Below are 17,031 nucleotides of genomic sequence, written 5' to 3' on the forward strand. Positions count from 1 at the left end.
ACTCACTCCCCAAGTGACCGCAATGGCTGGAGTTGAGCTGATCCAAAGCCTCTTCTGGGCCTCCCATATGGGTGCAGGGTCCCAAAGCCCTGGGCCGTCCTCAGCTGCTTTCCCAGGCCACAAGCAGGGAGCTGGATGGGAATCTGGGCTGCCAGGATTAGAACCTGCGCCCATATGGGATCCCAGCCCATTCAAGGCAAGGACTTTAGCCGCTAGGCCACTGTGCCAGGCCTCCGTCTTGTTTTTCTAAGTGGCTTAACCAAGAAAGTTGATTCACACAGAACGGGAAGCAGGCAGGTGCAGGCGTGGGGGAGAACACTGCCTGCCTAAACAGCTCTCGGGACTGTTGACAAAGGCCCCAGCTCTAGAGGGGGAAGCTCCTTATGTCCCCATTGTCCCTGGTGATGGCTACTGCAGCTGGCTGGGACACACTGTACAGGCCCCTGCTGGAAGGGAGAGGGCTTGGTGCCCTGGAGTCAGGCCACCCGAGTTCAAGTCCTGGCTCTAACACTTGCCAGCTGCCTGACCCTCAGCAAATTTCTTTTTATAATATGTATTTTTGGGTTTGATGTAATAGCCTAGTGGCTAAAATCCTTGCCTAGCACGTGCCAGGATCTCATATGGGTGCAGGTTCTAATCCCAGCTGCTCCACTTCCCATCCAGCTCCCTGTTTGTGGCCTGGGAAAGTAGTTGAAGATGGCCCAAAGCCTTAGGACCCTCACCCACCTGGAAGACCTGAAAGAAGCTCCTGGCTTGGGCCTGGCCCACCTCTGGCTGTTGTAACTATTTGGGGGGGTGAACCAGAGGATGGAAGATTTCTCTCTCTTTGTAACTGTTCCTTCCAAATAAGTACAAAAACCTTGAAAAAAAATATTTAAAGAGGGAATTTCTGAGAATGCTGCCCCTGTGAAAATATAAACTCCACTGTGACCTTGGCCAGCAGTGGGTGGAGCTTCGCGGCTGGCCCAGTGAATTAGGACTTTCCTGCCCACAGGCACCCACTGAGTCCTGTTGAGCATCCAGGGACACTCACTGAGTCTTCCATTGAGTTTCTGGCTCCGGGCTCCCACTCAGCCACACCTGTTACAAGCATTTTGCGTTGTAAACCAGCAGGTAGGAACTCTTTTTTTTTTTTTTTAATTATTATTTGCTTGAAAGAGTTCAGAGAGAGAAAGAGAAAGATCTTGCATCCACTGGTTCTCTACCTAGATGTTGGACCAGGTGGAAACCAGGAGTTTCATCCATGGTCTCCCATCCCACATGTAGCAGGGGCCTGAACACTTGGGCCATCTCCCACTGTTTTCCCAGATCATTAATAGGAAGCTGGATTGAAGTAGAACAGCCAAGACACAAACTCCTGCCCATATGGGATGCCGGCACTGCAGGAAGCAGCCTTACTTGGTGTGCTACTACAACAGCCTGGAGAGCCCTCTCTTACCCCCCTCTGCTTGCCTCTGAAGTGAAACAAAAACACAAACTTAGGGGTGGGCCTTGGGTGCTGGTGTTACGGCGCCTCTCACTCTGTTAGAGTGCCCAGGCTCAGTCCTGGCTCCACTCCCAATCCCAGCTTGCTGCTCAGGTGCACCCTGTGGGGGAAGCAGACCTGAACTTGAGCACCCCCCCAACATTGTGCACACAGGAAACACGGTGGAGTTCTGGAATGATGGTGGCTTGGGGGAAATGCTAAGCTTATCTGAGAATGAGTGCATGGATAGATCTTTCAAATAAAAAGAACTAACATTTAAAAAACAAAGCCTAAACAAAGATCAACATTTGTCTCAGACCACTCTAAAACTGGGCTTATGGCTGCAACCACAGTACAACATTCCACAGGCCCTCCCACCCTCGCCTCGGCCCAGCACCCACTAGCATTCACTGTGCTGTGTGACCCGTGAAGTGGCCTGTGTGATTGCAATTTTCAGCTCCAGGTGAGAATCACCGCCTTACGGAGCTTGTTTCAGACCAGGTGGAAGTTGGAATCCCATTAACTAACCCAACTAAACTGTTACGTTAGATGCTGTTCTAGATAAACACACCCACCAGCAATGAGCAAGGTAGACAAAAGTCTATTTTAGAAGAGGAAAACGGGTCCAGATCAAGATAAATATTCTCCAAGGTAAATATTCTAACTGCTGAGCAGGAGACTGAATGACAGGAGAAGCTGGTGCATCTGAAGTTTCAGGTGCAGTGGCTGGGCAGACTTTGGGGTAGAGACTAAGAGCAACGACGAACAGTGCACCCAGATGAGTATCTGGGCTACGGAGAGGATAAAGGGCAAGGACGCCTGCGTGGCATGAGCCAAGGGGACAGTGGTCAGAGGTGAAGTCAGAGGTCGGGCAGTTTGCAGGGCACAGGGGACCTGGGCTTTTACTTGGGGTCCCATGGGAGCTATTTGGAGGTGTGGCATAGTTCAATTGCCATTTTTAATAGGCCTCTCAAGGTAGTGGGGCGGGGTGGGGGAGGAATGGCTGGAATAGACTGGGTGATGGACCAGCTCCGAGCCCCAGTCATGCTGGTTCCAGGACCGCCAAGAGGCAGAGAACTGACAGGTGCGGCCCGGTGTGTGTGCGGGGTGAGTAAGGGGGGTCGGGGTGACGGCGACAGATTCTCTGCAGGCGCAGCCCGAAGGATCTGCTGAGCCACCGGGCATGGAAAGGCGAGTCACAGCTAGCGGCAGCGTCCATCCCGGTGAAGGGTGGGTTGCAGGGCTTGCCCGATCCGGACCTGCCAGCCAGAGTACTGGCTGCCTGGATGAACAGGTGCCGGCTAAGGTGCGCAGAGCTGCCGCACAGGCCCCGCCCCCGCGCCTCCATCCCCGCCCACCACTCGTTCAGGTCCCGCCCCGTAGGCTCGGGCCCCGCCCCCGCTCGCCCCGCCCCGCCCATCTCTCTCAGGCCCCGCCCCCGGCCCGTCGGCGGCGGTGTGGGCCAGCCGGATCCGGAGTCGGCTGTCGGCGCCGGGTACGGGCTGGAGGACTGAACGCTCGGGAACGCGTCGGGCCCGCCCCGCGGGGTCGGGGGTGGCCTGGGTGTGTGCGGCCGCCCACCTGGGGCCCACTTTTTCCGGCTCCCGCCCGGGCCCACTTCCGGGGCCTCCACTTTCACTTTCTCTTCGGCCGGAACCCCGCCCCTCCCTCTCCGAATCCTGCGGGGCGAGAGGGGTCGGTGTTCGGCCGTCTCCCCAGCGGTCCGGAGGGACAAGCGGGGGCTCCCGCCCCGGGCTCGGCGCGGCCCCGCGCCCGCCGTGTTCCTCTTTCTCCTCAGGCTCGGGCTGGGCACCACTGCGCTCTGGCTGTCCCACGCGGGGGCCACCCGGCCGACCCTGATCCCTCCTGGTCGCCCGCTCTCCCCCAGGTGACCAGAGGCAGCGTGCGCCGAACCGCAGCCCCTGAGGGGGATGGGCACAGCCACCCCTGATGGACGACAAGACCAAGCAAGGTGGGTACAGCGTGGAGGCGGCTGGGGGGCTTGGGTAGGGAGCCGGCCCCCACCCACCCCGAGGGGCCTGCCCCTGTTTCCTCCTGGGGCACCAAGACCCTCCCTGATTTCCTGTTCTTTTGCTCTTGTCTCCCCACTGTGCTGGAAGGGTGGGGAGGAAAGAGAGACAGGGTCCCTCCCTGTTGGGTCCCTGTCCTGGGACAGTGACTGACCTAGTAGGAGGAACTCATTAGATGCTTGTCAGATCCATGCATGCCAGGCTGGGGAACCCCTGGAATGTGAACCCCAGGAGACTGCAGTGGGGAGCAGGGTTGGAAAGAACTTGGGGGATGAGACAGGGTTGGCCCGTGCAGAAATGGACATCCCACTGGCTGAGAAGGGTATGTGGGAGGGGAGGTAGCAGGGGACCCCCTTACTAACCTGCTGCTGCTGTGCCGGCCCCCAGCGGAGGAGATGGCCCTGTGCCTGGCCAGGGCAGTGGCTGGCGGGGATGAGCAGGCGGCCAGGAGGTGTGCTGCCTGGCTGGCCGGGCAGCGAGTGCCGCTGAGTGTGCGGCTCAAGCCGGAGGTCTCCCCAGCCAAGGACATCAGGTGAGGGGGGGAGGGGGGCTGGGAGCATGTGCCTGGAGGCGGGTGCTTCTGCCAGGAAACCTGCTGTCATTTTGTTTCTTTTCCTGTTCTGTCTTTGTTGCTTTCTTTTGACAAAATATTTCAAAAACACATATTTGATATATTAACTTATTACACATAATCAGATATAGACTTATATAAGTATAACCAACTATACTTATACAATATAGTATGTTATGTTACATAAATATATTTAATATATAAATATATCAGCTATGTTTGTTAATTAGATATATAACATATATTTAAGTTATAGATATATAATTGTAAGGGGGCACGTGACAGGACAAGTAGAGACAGAACTTCCACTCACTGGTTCAATCCACAGATGATGACAATGGCTGCGACTGCATGAGGCCAAAACCAGGAGCCCGAAGTTCCATCGGGGTCTCCCACGTGGTGCAGGGTCCCCAGGCTTTGGGCTGTCCTCTGCTGCTTCCCCAGGCGCATTTGCTGGCAGATGGATGGGAAGTGAGGCAGCCAAGACATGAGCCAGCACTGTGAGACAGGGTGCTGGCTTTCCTGGCATGGCTGAGCTTGCGGCCTGCCAGCCTAGCTGGTGACAACCTGGTGGTGTAAGCAGATCTGGAGGCAGGTGGCCCAGGCGCAGGGCTCTGGTCCCCACTGTCCCTAGAGTCATCCTGCTGCTGTCTCCTTATTCTCCCATTAGTGGCCTACATTCTGACATTTGCCTCATGGTCCAAAATGTTGCCAACCCTGGCCATCACACAAAAGGGACGCTTTAAAAAAAAAAAAAAAGATTTATTTAAGGGTGGAATTAAAGAGCTTTCCCATTCACTGGTTCACTCCCCAAATGCCTACAACAGTCAGGGCTGGGCAAGACCCAAACCAGGAGCCAGGTGTTTCATGTGGGTCTCCCACGTGGGTGGCAGGGGCTTCCACCTGGCCCTTACCTGCTGCCTTGCAAGGAGTCTTAGCCAGAAGCCGAATTTGCAGTTGAGTAGCCAGGACTGGAAGGCTGGCGTGGGGATGCAAGTAGATCGGCCAGGGACCTGACTGCTATGTCCAACACTTGTGTTTGTACTCTTTTTTTGTTTGTTTGTTTGTTTGTTTGTTTAGAAGATTCACTTATTTGTTTGAAAAGCAGAGTTACAAAGAGCATGAGCAAGTGAGCTTTTCTATGCACTGGTTCAGTGCTCAAATGGCCATGAGGGTCAGAGAGCTGGAGCTTCTCCTGGGTCTCCCATGTGGGTGGCAGGGACCCAAGCACTTGTACCCTCCTGTGCTGCTTTCCCAGGCGCTTTACCAGGGAGCTGGCTCGGAGCAGAGCAGCGGGACTCGAACCCGTGACCATATGAGATGCTCGCTCTGCATCTCGCTGTGCCACACCGCCAGCGCCCAGCAGTCACTTTTTAATATGGACAAACTGTTGTCACTTCCCATTTGATTCCATGCACCGGCTTTATGGGCACGGTATTTTCCTAGCCTCCCTGAAGGGACCAGCTAGACTTTCCTGCTCTGCCCCCTGTAGGGTTGTTCCCTTGGCCATCAGTGGGCTGGTGGCGAGGGCAGATTCAATGAACCCACATTGAGCTCAGTGACCACTCCGCTGCACAGCAGCTGCTCCTGCTGTGGCTGAAGCTTGGGGGCGCAAGCACTGGGAGAGGTTGGAGAGGAGGGGGGCGCAGGGCCTTGGTTTGCCTGGTGGTCCCAAAAGCAGCAGGGAGGCGGTGAGCAATAGCAATAACTATAAGCAATAGCTGCTAATACTGGAGGAGGCCCCCGGGTGTGGAATCCCAGCCAGGAGCCGGGTGGCCTGGCGCTGAGGCGGGTCCTTGCCGCATCCTCTCCCTTCCCCGCAGGCTGCAGGTGAATGTGGAAGATGCGCAGATGTACACGGTCACCATCTGGCTCATGGTGCGGCCTGACATGACGGTGGCTTCCCTCAAGGACATGGTGAGTTTTGGGCTGGGGGGTACCGCCAGCCTGCCCTCCTGCCCCATCTTCCCCTGCGACCTCTATGCACCATCCTGCCATTGCTCCGGCAGGTTTTCCTGGACTACGGCTTCCCACCTGTCCTGCAGCAGTGGGTGATTGGGCAGCGGCTGGCACGAGACCAGGAGACCCTGCACTCGCACGGCGTGCGGCGGAATGGGGACAGTGCCTACCTGTACCTGCTGTCGGCGCGCAGCACCTCGCTCAACCCCCAGGAGCTGCATCGCCAGCGGCAGCTGCGGATGCTCGAAGGTGAGGTGGGAAGGCCCTGTCCGCTGCGGGAGCAGCTGGTGTTGGCAGGAGTCCTGCACCACCCGACCCTGTGACCCTTGATGATGATGACGACGATCATGATCAGGGTTTAAAGTTTGGGAAGTATTTCAGATCTGCAGCAAAGTTGCACAATTCTACACAAAGTCATTTAAAACCCTTGTGAGCTGTGCCTGTGGATCCCCGCAGGTGCACGCCTCTGCTGCACAGGCTTTGCTGCTTAAGTTGGTCTCTGGGCTGAGTTGCACCTGCACCGCTGTCCCTCACGCTGGCGGTCCTTAACAGGCAAGGCCATCTGCTTGCCCTGGTCGAGGAAGTAGGCTTGGAGGCAGCACTGCGAGGCCACCTTCATGCCATTCACATGTTCCCAGAAAGATCTGCTAGTGGAACTGAGCTGTCACGCTTGGACCCCGGCAGGAGCCTTTCCAGACACAGTGAAGTAGGAGGACTTTGGTCCGGGTTTCTGCTCCTTCAGTGCAGAAACCACAGGACCGTGACCCACAGGAGCTTTCAGCTGGTGCAATTAGGAGCAGGGCCTGTTGCTGGCAAGAGTGGCCTGGAACAACCGGGAGGAGCTCTGGATGGGAGGGCAGGAGGTGGGTATGCTCCAGTGGCTCAGGGGTCACACAGGACTGCCACCTCCTTGCCTGTTCTGCAGATTTGGGCCTCAAGGACCTCATGCTGCAGTCCCGGGGCCCCCTGGAACTGGCCACCCCAAAACCTGCAGCCTCCCAGGAGCCTGGTCGGGGGCAGCCAGATACAATGCCTGAGCCTCCACCGGTAAGCAGTCGCCGCTGCTCCCCACCCTCTTGCCCACCCTGCCCAGCCGTGCCCAGCTCATGCTCCCTGTGCCTCCAGGTGGGATGGCAGTGCCCAGGGTGCACTTTCATCAACAAGCCCACACGGCCAGGCTGCGAGATGTGCTGCCGGGCACGGCCTGAGGCCTACCAGGTCCCTGCCTCATACCAGCCGGACGAGGAAGAGCGTGCACGCCTGGCGAGTGAGGAAGAGGGCCTGCGCCAGTACCAGCAGGTGGGCATGGAAGTCCTGGGCTGGGCACTGCCTACACCCTGGCAGTCGGGGGGGGAGCCTAGGCTGGGAAGGGAGGTGTCTGTGTGCACTGCCACCCTCAGGTGGGTCCTGCCTCACCCACTCACACTGCTGGCTTGACCCTACACTTACTTGGATGACCTCTTCCTCAAGGTCACCCTGTGGCTGAGACCAGCTCCCTGGTGGTGACAGCCCCATCTTCGTTTGGGCTGCAGCTCCACCTTTGGCCTTGACCCCTCCTTGCCCATATTGTTGGCTGTGACCCTGGAGGCCTCAGCCTAGACCCCACCCTGTCCATTTGTGACCTGACTCCTACAGTACCCAACGTGACCTGCCCTTGCCCCTCCCCACCCCTCTCTCTGTGGTGTGACCCCCTCCCACCTTCCTCTGAGCTGGTTCTGAGTCCTCCCTCCTCCCTGGGGATGACTGCACCCCATGTCCCTCCCATAGCCTGCCCTGAGGGGACCAGGGGCATCCCCTAGTAGCATGCCTGCCCTCTGCCTTGGATACCGGGACCTCCTGGCTGTACCCACTGTGACCCACCCCCCTCGGCCCATCCACTCTGCTCTCTGGCTTTACCGCCTCCTTGCCCCTGACCTTGGCCCAGCTCAACCCTTCTCCCCTGGGCATGGCCTGGTCCACTTCCTTGGCAGGGCCGTGAGACCCTGACCCCCATCACTGCATCCCTGTTTGTCATAGGGCTCTAGCCTCCCACTGCAGCCCCCGCCTGAGCCTGCCTGGCTCCCATCCCCATCAGTGTTGCTGTTTCCCTCCCGACCCCACTCCGCATCCTGCTCCTCCTCCCAGCCTGGCCAGTCCCAGCCTAGCTCAGCATCCTGACTCTGGTCTGGCTCTGACTTGCCCCCTGGCCCCGCCCCACTCCGCTTGCCCAGCGGAAACAGCAGCAGCAGGAGGGGAACTACCTGCAGCACATCCAGCTGGAGCAGCGAAGCCTGGTCCTGAATGCAGAGCCCACTGAGTGCCCCGTGTGCTACTCGGCGCTGGGGCCCGGCGAGGCCGTGGTGCTGCGGGAGTGTCTGCACACCTTCTGCAGGTGCGGCCCGCCCTGGGGCGGAGCTCTAAGCCCAGGGTGCAGGGCTGAGTGGGTGGGGCCCAAGGTAGGCCGTCTCCCCATTGTGCTGATAGAGAGGCAGCTGAAAGGCCACAGAGCTCTTTAGAGCAGCCCGGAGTGGAAGTGGGCATCCTAGCTCCCTTGCCTACCGATTTGAACTGTCCTGACCAGGGGACGGGAGTGAGACCTAATACCTATCCCAGCCCTCTGCTCTACCCCAAGGGTGGGCAGGCCACTCCTCTCTTGTGCCCTGCATCCCTGGGTGGTGGGAGTGTGTACTCGTCCGCCACAGTGGATGTGTGTGGGCAGCCCTGGGTACCAGGCTTGGCTGCAGTTCCAGGAAGCTGACAGAAGTTGTCACTGTATCAGCTGCCAAGTAGTGGTGGATGCTGTGGCCCTGCCCATGGAGGCCTCATGACCAGAGAAGGGGCATGTGGGTGGTAGGAGAGGAGGAGCTGGTTGCCCCCTGAGCCTGGTGTTTGCTCTGGATGGGCACTCAGGCCATACTGGGGAAGGGTGTGACTGTAGCTGGGCGGGTGAGACCCCATGGTCGGTCCCTGTGCTTCACTCCTCTCCCCTCCACAGGGAGTGCCTGCAGGGCACCATCCGCAACAGCCAGGAGGCGGAGGTCTCCTGCCCCTTCATTGACAACACCTACTCGTGCCAGGGCAAGCTGCTGGAGCGTGAGATCCGGGCGGTAAGGAGGGAAGCTGTGGACATGGCTCGTGGGTTTCTCCTGCAGGGTGTGGTACTGGCCCTGGGGGAGGCAGCTGGCCCAGGGGCCACCCTTTTGGCATGGGGGACCTTGTGGCACGGGGGACCCTGTGGCTGAAGTTGGTGGGTCGAGTCAGATGCTTGCCATCTCCATGTTTTGCTCAAGCGTCCAGGGCTCTGAGGGCCACAGTAAGGCACGTGCTCATGGGTGAACCCAGAGTCCCATGGCAGCTTTTGATATGATGGCAGGTCATGCTCCAGGCTCGATGCGGAGAACACAGCCGTCTCTTCAGTTCCCAAAGCTGCCCTGCCAACGATCATTCTGCTTGGGCTTAGCTGCTGGGCTGCTGGGGTGGTCTCACTGCCATGGCCGTGACCTGGCCCCTGTGCCCACTGGTCTTGTCCACCCGCAGGATGCCCATCATGCCAGGGCTCACAGAGCAGCTATGGGGAACCCCTGTGCTGTCTAGGTGCCTGCTGCCCGCCTGCTGCTCGTAGGTACATGAGCAACTTCTCAGTGGCCACAGCAAGTCACACATTCAGGGCCTGTGCCATGTGGGAGGGCCCTGACCCGGAGAGTGGACTCAGCCGTGAGAATGAACACCTGCACCTGGGGGTTTACTGCCGCCGCACTTGCCACATTGTCCATGGTCAGGGTCACTGCTGGGCCTCCCTGGGCCTCATCTTCCTCACTGCAGCTCGCCTGCCAGATAAAGATTTGCCCCAGTTGGGCACAGCATGGAGACAGGGCCAAAGGTGGCTGAAGTGGGAAAGATGCTCCACCCCTCCCAGAAGACATACACAGGACCCTCTTTTTTTTATAAGACTTATTTATTTTTATTGGAAAGGAAAGGCAGATAGACAGAGAGGAGGAGAGACAGAGAGGAAGATCTTCTGTCCACTAATTTCACTCCCCAAGTGGCCGCAGCAGCGAAGTGCTGAGCCAATCTGAAGCCAGGAGGCCAGAGCTTCTGCTGAGTCTCCCACGTGGGTGCAAGGACCCAAGGCTTTGGGCCTTCCTCTAGAGCTTTCCTAGGTCACAAGCAGGGAGCTGGATGGGAAGCAGGGCCTCTGGGATTAGAACCAGTGCCCATATGGGATCCCTGTGGGTGCAAGGTAAGGACTTTAGCTGCTAGGCTACTACACTGGGACCCCACACGACCCCTTTTACTACACTGCTCCTCTCCCCAACCCCTGCTGCCCAGCTTCACTGGAGCCCCAGGGCCATGCCCTAGTGGGCAGAGGGGGTGGATGCAGTATTTCACATCCCTTCAGCAGGTGTGTTTTCACCTGCCTTGTGTGGTTCCCTTTGTTACTGCACTGTGAGGCCCGCCTGCTGAGGGGAAGTGGGGGCGTGGGGCTTCCCTGGAGCTGAGAGAGTGGCTGAGTGTGGCTGAGAGTTGGGCAGCAACAGAGGGATGCAGAAGTGAGATTTTATTTTTAAAGTTGGTTTATTTGAAAAGCAGAACGATAAGATTGGCCATGTGCCGGCTCACTTTCCAGGTGCTACCAAGAGCCAGGTCTAGGCCAGGCCAAATGCGGGGGCCTGCAAGTTCATCCAGGTTTCCTACATCAAGTGGCAGGGGCCCGAGCACTCAGGCCGACTTCCACTACTGCCTCAGGGACAGCAGCAGGGAACTGGGGCGGCTGGAACTTGAATCTGTGCTTGCATGAGATCCAGTACTGCAGGCTGAACTTAACCTGCTGTGCTAGCCTTGAGGTTTTTTTTTTTTTTTTTTTTTTTAATACAAAACAAAAAGCCTAAGCTATGGAGCCAGAGTGGAAGCTGAAAGTGGCCAGGGCCCTGCTGTCCCGAGACCTATCCCCCACTTCACCCCCATTGCATTATGTGTGTATGTTGTTTGAGCAGCGTGGAGGTTTAAGCAGCCAGCTTTATTATGTGGGCTGTGCATACAATCAGACCTGTGCAGGGTGAGCGTGTCACCACCACACATCAAGGGGAAGGACGCAGGTGTGACGCTGCCCTCAGGATGGCCTGCACGAGGGAGCAGCTGCCTTTCCAGTGCGTAGCCTGGTTCTACTCCGGCTTTGAGCGGCTGTGTTTTCCTATTTAGGTAACGCTTCATAAGCTTTCTGCAGGGTGTCCATCCTTGTGGAGCACTTTGTTGGGATGAACTTGAGTTGGAGGCTGGGAACTCTAGGATGCTGGAAACATTTACCGCCACTTTGCTTCCTCGGAGTGTGACCTGCCAGGATGCTAACTGTGCCACATCTCCCAGTCTTGGCCATTTTTTAAATTTCTGTGGCATGGGTTCAAGCACTTGGGCCATAAGCTGGAGCGGCCGCACACACACTGGCAGCCATATCAGATGCCAGCCCCACAGGTGGTAGCTTTACTCAGTGTATTACAATGCTTGGCTCTTGGGTGGAATATTTTGCTCACAGGGTTACTTGAAGAAAAGAACTTGGGATTTGCTGGAGTTCTTGGGCTGGGGACTTCCTGAGGGGTGTTTGGTGCCAGAAGGGCCCATGTCACGTGCTGGAGCCCCAGGTGATGTGGCCATGGTGTACTGGCAGCTCCTGTCCCCCGAGGAGTACCAGCGTTTTCTGGACTTGAGTGTCTCCATCGCTGAGAACCGGAGTGCCTTCAGCTACCACTGCAAGACCCCAGACTGCAAAGGCTGGTGTTTCTTTGAGGATGATGTCAACGAGTTCACGTGCCCAGTGTGTTTCCATGTCAACTGCCTGCTCTGCAAGGTAGGGGCGGGATGCACCCTGCTGGTCCTGCCCGGAGCTTGTGACCCTCAGTGCTTGCCGTCCTGGGAGGGAGCCACCACTGCCTGGAGCCACAGCTTCTCACTGCATGTCAGCAGTCTGGCTTGATTCCCAAGCTCTAAGACCATGGACCAAGTCCCAGTCTGGCTCAGGAGTCTTGGTCTCGTCCTAGGCTCCATCCCGCCCCAGCCCCAAGCCTGACCCGGCTCTGAGCTCACGCTCTATCCCAAACTCTCACTTAGCCTGCTCCCCCACTTCAGCCCAAGCCTGCTGCTGACTGCACCTTGGTCCCAGTCCCAGACTGCGTTCCAGGCCCTGTCCCGAGGGGAGCTCTGCCCCTTCTCCATCCAGCTATCTGTTCCAATCACTTTACAAGGTGGTAGCTGAGGTGAGCAGCAGGTGGGGAGCCCGGGGCTGATGAGCTGCTGCAGGGAGAGCTCTTCAGGGAGGACTGTGCCTGTCTTCATAGAGCTGTGACTTACTGTCCTGGATAATGGCCCCTGTTCCTCCTCCCAACCTAGTGTCCTCATCCATAAAACAGGCATAGGCAAGCGAAGTGAGACCCATGTCCATGGGCGCTAAGCCAGGGGCTGCTGTGGCACAGTGAGTGAGGGCGTTCCTCGCAGTGAAGGCAACTCATATGGGCACTGGTGTATGTCCCGGTAGCACCACTTCTGATCCTCTTTGCTCAGGGCCTGGAAGGCAGTGGAGGGTGATGCTGGGGCTCCTTCTCCCCTGTGGGAGACTCTGAGGAAGCACTTGCTTTCTGTTAGCCATCTGGGGAGTGACCCAGCATAAAGTCCTTAGCAAGATGCCTGCTCAAAAATCAAATGAAAAAAAAAAATGCCTGCTCAACTTCTGCCTCTCCCCATTTTCTCCCTAAAATATTTATTTAAAAGGCAGTTACAAAGTGGGGGTGCTATTCCATCCATTGGTTCACTCCATAAGTGGCTGCAGTGGCCAGGGCCAGCCAGGCCAAAGCCAGGAGCTTCCTCCAAATCTCCTCTGTGAGTGGCAGAGGCTGGGCATCACCTGCTGCTTCCCAGGGAATGAAAACAGTGAGCTGGATTGCAAGTGGACTGGCAGGACATGGGATGGTGGTGTTATAGGCCATAATGCCAGCCCCCCTCTGCTGCCTGGGCCCTCAGGGCCCTCGTCACGGGGGCCTCTCGTTACGGGGGGATCCTGCCTCCTGCAGGCCATCCACGAGCACATGAACTGCAGGGAGTATCAAGACGACCTGGCCCTGCGGGCACAGAACGATGTGGCTGCCCGGCAGACGACAGAGATGCTGAGGGTGAGGCTGGGCCAGGGCTGGGCGGTCACTCATCCTGGAGGCTTGGCCCTCTCCTGGCCGTCACTGCCAAGTGGGCAGGTGGTGAGCATCAGGAAGAGTGTCTGGTGACAGCAGGGGACCACAAGGACAAAGAAGTGGCAGCCAGATGCAGCCGGGCCTGAGCAATACAGCACCAGAGTGGCACTCCACAGCCTTCAGGGGTTGGGGAACTTGGGGGGCGGCTACAACCTGCAGCGGGGGAGGGGTGGAGGTAAGGCCACGCTGGGCAGCTGCCCTAGCCACGTCCCCGCTCCCTCCCAGCTGATGCTGCAGCAGGGGGAGGCCATGCACTGCCCACAGTGCCAAATCGTCGTGCAGAAGAAGGATGGCTGTGACTGGATCCGCTGCACCGTCTGCCACACGGAGATCTGCTGGGTCACCAAGGGCCCACGCTGGGGCCCCGGGGTGAGTCCTCAGGGTGCCCTCGTGGGGTCTGCCCTAGAGGAGGGCTTGGGAAACTGGCCAACCTGCCATTGCACCTGTGCACCTGTGCACCTGTCAAGGTCAGAAAGTTTACCTCTTCCCACGGCCGAACAAGGCAGAGCTGAACAGTGTCCTGCTATGCGTGAACGTCAGTTCACACTGTCCATACGGTCTCTAGGATGGTTGTGCCCGTCTGCGTACAGGCTGTTGTGGTTCTTTCCCTCGGGGACCAGGCCCAGGTGGCCTTCCAGGCCAGGGTGCAGCGAGCAAAGGCTCTAGGTGGAATTCAGGAGGCTGGCCCTGGCCCAGGCCCATGTTGGCTGTGTTCAACACCTGCTGCTCTGTGCCTTACTTTCTGCTGGGGAAATGAACAGGTTTGTCAGATCAGGTGAATGGCATGGCATGGCATAGCACGGCAGCAAGGGGAAGAGGAGGACGGGTGCTGTCTCTGCCGGGGCTGGGCTCCTGGAACAAGGGTCCTGGTTAGGACAGCTAGACCCGAAGGCACATGGAGCCCGAGGAAGCCACCCACTCACCTGCCAATGCAACACACCTTCTGGTACAGGCAGGCAACTTGGGTGGCTCTGCTCTGGGGTCCTGGAGCTAGGAGCTGTGCAAGCCCAGGAGGTACCCCCTGTTGCCTCCTGGGGCAGGCTGTAGCTCCAAGGCTGCTTTGGACAGGGTGACTGACAGGGCCCCGGCCTGAGTGGGGACAGGCACTCAGGACTGGACACAGTATCCTCACTTCCCTTACATTCTCCCTGCTTCCTCTCATCCTCTAGGGTCCAGGGGATACCAGCGGAGGCTGCCGCTGCCGAATGAATGGAATTCCTTGCCACCCAAGCTGCCAGAACTGCCACTGAATCTCAGCTGGCCAAATGCCCTCACTGACCCGACTGGGCCTGATGCAGAGCGATGCATTGCCGTGGCCGCGAGCCAAGGGGCAATCTGGCCCACCCAAGCTGGCTGCTGTTTAGTCCCATGTGCCCCATGCCTTAGCCCTCCGCTGGGGCTGCTCCATGTGACTCCAGTCCTCCCGGCCGCCCTTGATGCTGAACACCAAGCATTTGCAGCCTTGTCCCTTCCCGCAGGCTTTCTGGGGGGACTGCTCTGGCCGGGGACTGCTGCTAACCTCATAAGGGCCCTGAAGCTCAGCCTGTTGGCTTGGGCCTGTCTCCCTTCTGCCCCCAAGAGTTGATTAAAGTGGTTTTTCAGGAAGGGTTAAGTGTGGCCTCCCTGAGGGGTGACTGCCCCAAGGACTGCAGGCCCAGAAGAGCCTGAGCATGCCACGGGAGGGTGATGTGTTGGCCCCTCTCTGCAGCATACTGAGCCTGGATGCCCACCTGTGGGGCAAGGCTGCTCCTGGGCCACTGGGTGGCCAAGCAGACTGTGTCAAGAGGGTCTGGAGGTCAGCAGGGGCTTGGTGGGAGGGAGTAGGGCAGCAACTGAAGCAGCAGCACCCACTGCTGGGTTGGCACCCTGAGACCTCTGGGTGGGGTGCAACTGACTGACCTGTACCCGTGCTACTCCTGGTTCTCAGGAGGCCGCAATCCATCCTGTGACCCCGCTTCCTGTGGGCTGAGGGTGCCCCTGCCATGCAAGGGCCACGGGTGGGTAGGTCTGTAGGACAGGGCCTGTGCCAGTGTCTGGACTGGCAGTGCTGCCCAGCGTCTGCTGTCAAGGCTCAGAGTTGCTGTGCTCAGGCACCACGGCAGAGGCCGAGTTGGCTTAGGAGTCCACAGGGCAGGCTCAGGCCGCCTTTCGGCTCTGGGGACACAAAGGGCCTGGCAGAGCCAGATGGCCTGGAGGAAAGCAGCCCAGTGCGAGACTGCTGGGCTACAGGCCAGCGAGAGCGGAGTGTGACTCCTCTGCCGCACCCGGCCTGGCTGGGTACCGCACGGCCCATGCTCTTGGTCCCCCCAGGACTGAGAGAAATCAGACTTGATTGCCAGCTTGGTAATAGCAGCTCCTTAGTTCCACGTGGCAAGAGCAAACATGTCCCTCTTGGGACAACCTCTAGTTGGCCGCAGTCCACGCCACCTTGGGCTTCTCAGCCTGAAGGTGCCCTTGAACTGTTCCTTTCCGCCTCAGGCTTTAGGGGAAATGAAGTATCTAGAGTGGAGCCACGGCAGGTGGGTGTTAACGCTTGCTGTGTCCTTCCTCTGGCCCTCCCTGCAGGCACCAATGTGGCGTGTGCACCAGGCCCCCAAACTAAAATAAATCTTAAAAGTTCAGGGCCTGGTGCAGCAGCCTAGCGGCTAAAGTTGTCACCTTGTGCATGCCGAGATCCCATATGGGTGCCGGTTCTAATCCCGGAGGCCCTGCTTCCCATCCAGTTCCCTGCTTGTGGCCTGGGAAAGCAGTCGAGGATGGCCCAAAGCTTTGGGACCCTGCACTGGAAGAGGCTCCGGGCTCCTGGCTTCAGATTGGCTCAGCACTTGGCTGTTGTGGTCACTTGGGGAGTGAATCCATTGGACAGAAGAGCTTCCTCTCTGTCTTGTCTCCTCTCTGTATATCTGACTTGCAGTAAAAATACATAAATCTAAAAAGAAATAAGTAAATCCTTATGAACTTTTATTTTTTTAAAGGGCCAGTGCTGTGGCACTGTGGATTAAGCCACCACTTGCAATGCTAGCATCTTTTCTTGAAGCACTGGCTTGAGTCCCAACTGCTCTGCCTTCAGTCCATCCACCTCCCTGCCAGATGGTGGCCCAAGTCCTTGGCCCCTGCCACGTAGGAGACCAGCGTGGAGCTCCTGCTGCAGCCTTACCTACTGAGCCACATGAGGGGCAGTAAAGCAGCAGCTAGATGATGCCCTTATCTCTCCCTCTCTGCCATCATGCCTTTGAAATAAATTTATTTTAAAGATTTATGTTTTTATTGGGGAGATTTACAGAGAGGAGAGACAGAAAGATCTTCCATCTGCTGGTTCACCCCCTGCTCCATGGCTGCAGCAGTTGCAGCTGAGCTGACCCAGGGTCAGGAACTTCTTCCAGGTCTCCCATCTGGGTACAGAAGTCCAGGGCTTAAGGCCGTCCTCGACTGCTTTCCCAGGCCACAGTCGGGGAGCTGGATGGGAAGCGGAGCAGCCACGACACAAACCAGCACACATATGGGATCCTGGCACTTGTAAGGGGAGGATTAGCCAACTGAGTCTTTGTGTTGGGACTGTAAAATATCCCCCCACATAAATATCTTTTAAAAAATATATAAGTGCATAAAATAAAAAGCTCACTTTGTAAAACACTTGCACAAGTGTCATTTCATTCAACCCCTTTGGGGATGAGACTGTTTCATTGTTAAGGGCATTGAGTTCTGAGAGGCGTCATGGCCAGGAAGGCAGGCCCGGCTCACCCTGCAGAAGGCCCACAGGAGAAGCACACCTCTTTCCCCCACTGCCACAGCTGA

The 17,031-nt window shown here is 57.7% G+C and overlaps 1 protein-coding gene across 1 annotated transcript; it reads left to right on the forward strand.

Annotated features, from left to right (window-relative positions):
* Positions 1-2,901: 2,901 nt before the first annotated feature.
* Positions 2,902-14,841, forward strand: RBCK1 (RANBP2-type and C3HC4-type zinc finger containing 1). The gene is made up of 13 exons (XM_004585697.2): positions 2,902-3,028; positions 3,354-3,437; positions 3,883-4,027; positions 5,890-5,983; positions 6,076-6,274; positions 6,951-7,072; positions 7,151-7,324; positions 8,236-8,396; positions 9,000-9,111; positions 11,667-11,846; positions 13,063-13,161; positions 13,462-13,605; positions 14,406-14,841. Exons 2-13 carry the CDS (start codon positions 3,416-3,418, stop codon positions 14,484-14,486), a joined length of 1,533 nt encoding a protein of 510 aa, XP_004585754.1. The 5' UTR covers positions 2,902-3,028; positions 3,354-3,415; the 3' UTR covers positions 14,487-14,841.
* The last annotated feature ends 2,190 nt before the right edge of the window (positions 14,842-17,031 follow it).

The sequence above is a fragment of the Ochotona princeps genome, chromosome 22 (genome assembly GCF_030435755.1).
Source record: "Ochotona princeps isolate mOchPri1 chromosome 22, mOchPri1.hap1, whole genome shotgun sequence".
In the NCBI taxonomy this organism is placed as follows: Eukaryota; Metazoa; Chordata; class Mammalia; order Lagomorpha; family Ochotonidae; genus Ochotona; species Ochotona princeps.

Coding starts and splice junctions, on each gene's coding strand:
- RBCK1 (XM_004585697.2), top strand. CDS start 3,416: ATGGACGACAAGACCAAGCAAG. Junction 3,438..3,882: donor GGACGACAAGACCAAGCAAG/GTGGGTACAGCG, acceptor GCCGGCCCCCAG/CGGAGGAGATGGCCCTGTGC. Junction 8,397..8,999: donor TGTCTGCACACCTTCTGCAG/GTGCGGCCCGCC, acceptor TCCCCTCCACAG/GGAGTGCCTGCAGGGCACCA.